This window comes from Brassica rapa, chromosome A07, assembly GCF_000309985.2.
Source record: "Brassica rapa cultivar Chiifu-401-42 chromosome A07, CAAS_Brap_v3.01, whole genome shotgun sequence".
NCBI lineage: Eukaryota > Viridiplantae > Streptophyta > Magnoliopsida > Brassicales > Brassicaceae > Brassica > Brassica rapa.
The window spans coordinates 4,451,795-4,456,845 of record NC_024801.2 but is presented as its reverse complement, the minus strand read 5'-3'; the positions used below and the strand labels follow the sequence as shown (position 1 = coordinate 4,456,845).

Below are 5,051 nucleotides of genomic sequence, written 5' to 3'. Positions count from 1 at the left end.
GAAAAAGCTTTCCCAGCCTTATATGACGTACTTTGGAACTAGAAAAATAATTGGAACAAATTTCCTTTTATTTAAAATGGATCTCAAATTCATCCAAAGACAGAAACAACATAAATTAAAGGGATGGCTTGAAACACTGAATTTGGTATCTCCAAGCGTCGCATCAGCGACTCCCAATGGAAATGAAAAGTTTGTGTGGTTTAACTCTCCAGACCCTTTCCTGACGTATGTACATGCCTTAGGAGTACCCGTTTGACTGGATAGCACACCGGCAGAGATGGGTTCCTTTTCTAGTTTCTTTGCCTCATCATCATCAGTTATAAGCTGTTCCAAGAGAAGACTCAGCTTCCCCATTTTTAGCTTTTATCTCCTCTAGACCATGCTCAATGGTGCGATCTTACTCACCTTCTTCTGCAACTCTTCCACCGTCGCCACCATATCAGATTTTTTTTCCTAAGGTGCCATGAAATTGATCGTATGAGGCTCTGATTACACGTTTGTTACGTGTAAAATGTAAAATGCTCACTTTTAAGAGAATTACTTGTATTAATATCAAATGATAAAGTAAATTAGATAGTTATGAGAGAGTTTCAATGGATCCCTCTCACTCCCATACAACTTGGTGATCATTCACTCTACATCCTCACATTATGAAAGCAAAAGATAATATAAACACTCAGACGTGAAGGACACATCAGCACCCTCTCCTCATCAAGCCGTTAGGAATACATATCTGTCTTTCACGAATAGATAGTGATTATTCCTTGTACTTAATCTCAATCGCCTTCAATCTCAATAGATAGTGATAACTTCCTTCTAGAAGTTATCCCCTCTGTTAGACCTTTGTCACTCGTGGGTGTCAGCCTTCTCCATCATGTGTTATTGATACACATGAGGATGTATTGATTGGTAGAGACAATGACAAAAAAGTATCAATATGCTTTCATAAATATATTTAATAAAGTAATTGGTAAATCAGTAAATGATTCATATAAAAAAAACTACAATATATAATTAGTTTTCTTTAATAATATATATATATTTATATTTATATTTATAATAAACATATACTAAGTTTTATATTTTTATTGAATTAATACAAGCGTTAAAAACAAGTTAATTAATTTCTTATAATTCCGATACAATTGTTGGAAAATAACCACTATAACAAAAATTTTGATTTAGAGCATCTCCAAAAAGGAACTCTATTTTGAAGTTTCCAAAACTCTATATTTGAAGTTTCAATGTGTTCTTCTCCAAAAGTAAAACTTCAAACCTAACTTCAAAATTATTTATATTTTACACTATAGTCCTTATATTTGTCATAGTTGATGTAAATTCATAAAACTTCTATAAATAACTAGTACATATATATATATATAAATATTACAGAAATATTAATTAAAAAAATCTTACACTAAAATTCTTGATCTTTTAAATGAAAGTACAACAAGCAGGGAAAAAGGTCATGAGATGATTGAATTACGACTGCAAAATAAAGCAAAAAAAATTAGCTTTTAAAGAAGTAAAAGAGGAAAATAAAATATTGCTAAAAAACTTAGCTTCTATCGATGATGTTAACATTCGTAAATACATTCGATCTGAACAAGAAAGAACCGTACGAAAAAGACGTCAAGAGCAACAACAACAATCATCTTCGTTACACAAAATTTGTTTGGGCAATATTTTAGAGATTTGAGAGGTTTTGGAGCAAATTTATCAGACTATTAGTGTTGTTATAATATTTAAATTTGAGTAATAATTATGTCTTCATGTGTCTTTTTAATAAGTTTTTATTACGGTTTTTTGTAATATTCTTGTTGTTTAATTCTAGTTTTTATTACGGTTTTTTGTAATATTATACATCTTGTTTTAAATTTTTTATTTAATTTCATGTGTAAAACTTAAATTTATATAACAAATTTAAAATATTTATGAGATATAAAAGTTTTAAGGATTAAAACAATAAACAAAAAAATATTTAAAAATTATAAATATGATCTATAATTATAAAGACCAAAATGCAAATAAAAAGATGAAACTTCAAATTTGAAGTTTTGAAAAGTGAAACTCTATATTTGGAGTTTCACTCTTCAAAACTTCTTTTTGGAGAGCCAAAAACTCTATATTTGGAGTTATAGAGTTTCTTTTGGAGATGCTCTTACAAACGACGTTGATTTGAGTTGTAATCCAAAACATTTATTGATAATGCTAAGTATTTTATGCATCTTTCCAATACAAAAAAAAAAAAAAACCTAGAGGATAACCCATTGTGCCGAGCAAACGAAAAGCTCTACAGCTATTAATAATTAACGAGATTTCACGGAAGTTAAATTTCTAAAACGAAAGTAACATAACGATTAAGATTTTTTCGGAGGTAACCCCACTCTTTGGATCTCTTACACACCTTCAAAGTAACTGATGCATGCACTGATGCATTATACACTCTCAGCCTCTTCAAGTACCTGTCACACGTATACATTCCAAGAATCAATTCTTCATTGCCCGCCTCACATATCATGTATGAAGTATATTCGACACTGATTTCATCATTTTTGTATGATAAACAAGACTACTTGTTTAAAAATAACAACACAACTCAGAACACCATGAAACTAAACACACGAAATTGTTGTATAACCCAAATTTTATCAGGATCAAAATCAAGAACTATGTAACTTTAAGTCAAGTCAAAGACAGCTCAATTCAGTCTATTCACAACCCTTATCTTAAGCTTGAGTAATGACTGAAGTACAAAACTGGCTGCTTAAATGAATAAGATGTTATCTGGTACAAAAAATAAGCTTTAGTTTGTCCATTGTGACAACAACTAAAAAGAAAATGGAGTATTTTCAAAAAAAAAAGACAAAGAAAATTGAATAAGAACTCCCTCTCATCCACTTGCATCACCCACCATTTCAATTCTTTATCAATCCCAATCAATTCTTTTAATTGAAAATTCACACAAACAGACAGAACCACCAAAAGAAAGGACATCAAATGCGCAAGAAGATCCGTAGTTTTAGCATGTTCAAATAAAGAAAAATTCCCGCTTAATTCTCATATTATCTGACGAAATCCTAAGAAAAGTAACACTCAACTATTAGCGATCTTGACAAGTGCGTGGGAAGGTACCATTAGACAGCTCGCAGAAAGCCCGCAAGTTAACATTAAGGTGGGAGGTGAGTTGAGAAGCAGCCACAACACTGTACAGCGGCAAGAAAGATTGTGTGCAACCAAGTGCTCCTATGTTCCTGAAGATTGGTATAATATTTAACATTTTACCAAAAAACAAAAAAAAAACAAGTGTTTGAGATCTCAGGTGACAACGGATCTCAAATCACAATAGAACATCAGATATCAAGAAGTACTAAACTATAAAGTTTCAAAGTGATTGAGCTAATTTGACGAAGCTAGGTCAAACCTAGAGGGCAATGAAAAGGAGGAGCGACGGCCAGGTAAGGAGGATGGGGAAGGACGGAGGCGAGGAAGCGCCGCCGTAGGAGACCGGAGAGACGGTGCTCTTGCGGCGGCGGATACAAAAGAACGAGCGGTAGATCCTGCATTGCGCCAAGCCATTTTTGCTCACCGTATGTGAATAGAGAGAGCTCACAAGGTTTTGCTAGGGTTTACAGGAAACTCGAATTCGCAATGATAATAGGTAGCCCATGTTCTAGGCCCGACATACATAAGAGATACAGCCCAAAAGAGATTGTCATGTGTATTATTTTTATTTTTATTTTTATTTTTGAGAGCGACTAAAAAACCTCATAGCAGCTCCATCGGCCAACTCTAAAAAAATTCTAACCATTTAAAAAAAATAAAAAATAATTAAAATTGGAGAGAGAATAAAGAAAAATTCTAAACGTAGAGGTTTTAACAACCGGTTCTTAACTCCAAATGACAGATGTTACTTGATTAAGGTTTCAATTGGTTTTACAGAATTAAAGCATAATTAAATGATTATAATAGTTTTTTTTTGTTTTAGAACCTCTTAGGAGTTGCAACCGATAATCTTACTCTCATAAACCCTCGAGGAACTTCGACTTCCCCTAGTAAATAGATGCAACCTCGGTTAATTTAGCCCGGTTCAATTTGGTTGGTTCCACTGTTCTTATTCTTTTACTAAAATGAACCATCTTTTTAGTTTTTTTTTGTTTAAATTTGGTCAAAATCAATTAAATTAATATAAATTAGAATACTTTGGTTGAATTCAATCAATTCAACTAGTTTGGCTTTTTCGATTCAATGGTTTAATATATTTGATCAAATTTGGGATAGTTTGGTCAAATTTGGTATAATTTGATTTGAAAAATTGAAAATTTTGTTTATTGACTGGTTTGGTCAAAACGAACGGGGTAATCATATAGATTTTGAAAATGTTGCTGATCGATTTGACTAGTAGTCAAACCAGAATTGAAAAAATAAGCTAAAAGCCTAAAACCGATTTCGATTCTGGTTTTTACATAGTCACCAAACCAAGTATCAACCATGCTCCAATTAATGAATGCTATAAGCGAACCATGCTCCAATTTTGTGACCAAATTTTGTAGGACAAAACTATTCTTAGAGAGAGAGAGCACATCAATAGTCAATGAAACTGAAATTTTAGTTGCATTTAGACATCTTATATTGGTCTGATGCGTCTTATGTTGAATTTTGTGTTATTTCAGGTTATAACAATGAAAGTTTGTATGCAAACTAGTGTTATAAATAAGTGATAACAATACAGAGCGTAGTCCAAAATATTTTAAAGATCGTGTTGGACGGAGGTCTTCCGTGCTTAGATTAATGAGAAAATGACTAGAATGTATAACAAAAATTGGTTTATTACTAGAGTGTTGAATATCTTTTTTAAATGACTAGAATGTTTGGACACTCATAATAAATGACTGTAAGGGCCTTTGATTATTTTTTTTAAATTAAAATTATTTTTAAACATATAATCCACATCACTAATTAAAATTACACATCACCAACACAATAGAAACTAAATTGTCTCTTCTCTTGAGTTAACTAAATCAAAGTTAAAAAAAAACTAACTAAGAACA

General features: G+C 31.7%; 1 protein-coding gene across 3 annotated transcripts; it reads right to left on the bottom strand.

The window, feature by feature from the left end:
* Window positions 1-2,177: 2,177 nt before the first annotated feature.
* Window positions 2,178-4,782, bottom strand: LOC103828478. 3 transcript variants are annotated; one of them, XM_009104079.3, is made up of 3 exons: window positions 3,425-4,782; window positions 3,102-3,254; window positions 2,178-2,465 (listed from the first exon to the last, which is right to left on the bottom strand). In XM_009104079.3, exons 1-2 carry the CDS (start codon window positions 3,577-3,579, stop codon window positions 3,104-3,106), a joined length of 306 nt encoding a protein of 101 aa, XP_009102327.1. In that variant the 5' UTR covers window positions 3,580-4,782; the 3' UTR covers window positions 2,178-2,465; window positions 3,102-3,103. The 3 variants fall into 3 exon arrangements, with proteins under 3 accessions (XP_009102327.1, XP_009102328.1, XP_009102326.1); XM_009104080.3 differs by having other exon boundaries at window positions 2,187-2,465; window positions 3,136-3,254; window positions 3,425-4,778; XM_009104078.3 differs by having other exon boundaries at window positions 2,187-3,254.
* Between the last annotated feature and the right edge of the window lie 269 nt (window positions 4,783-5,051).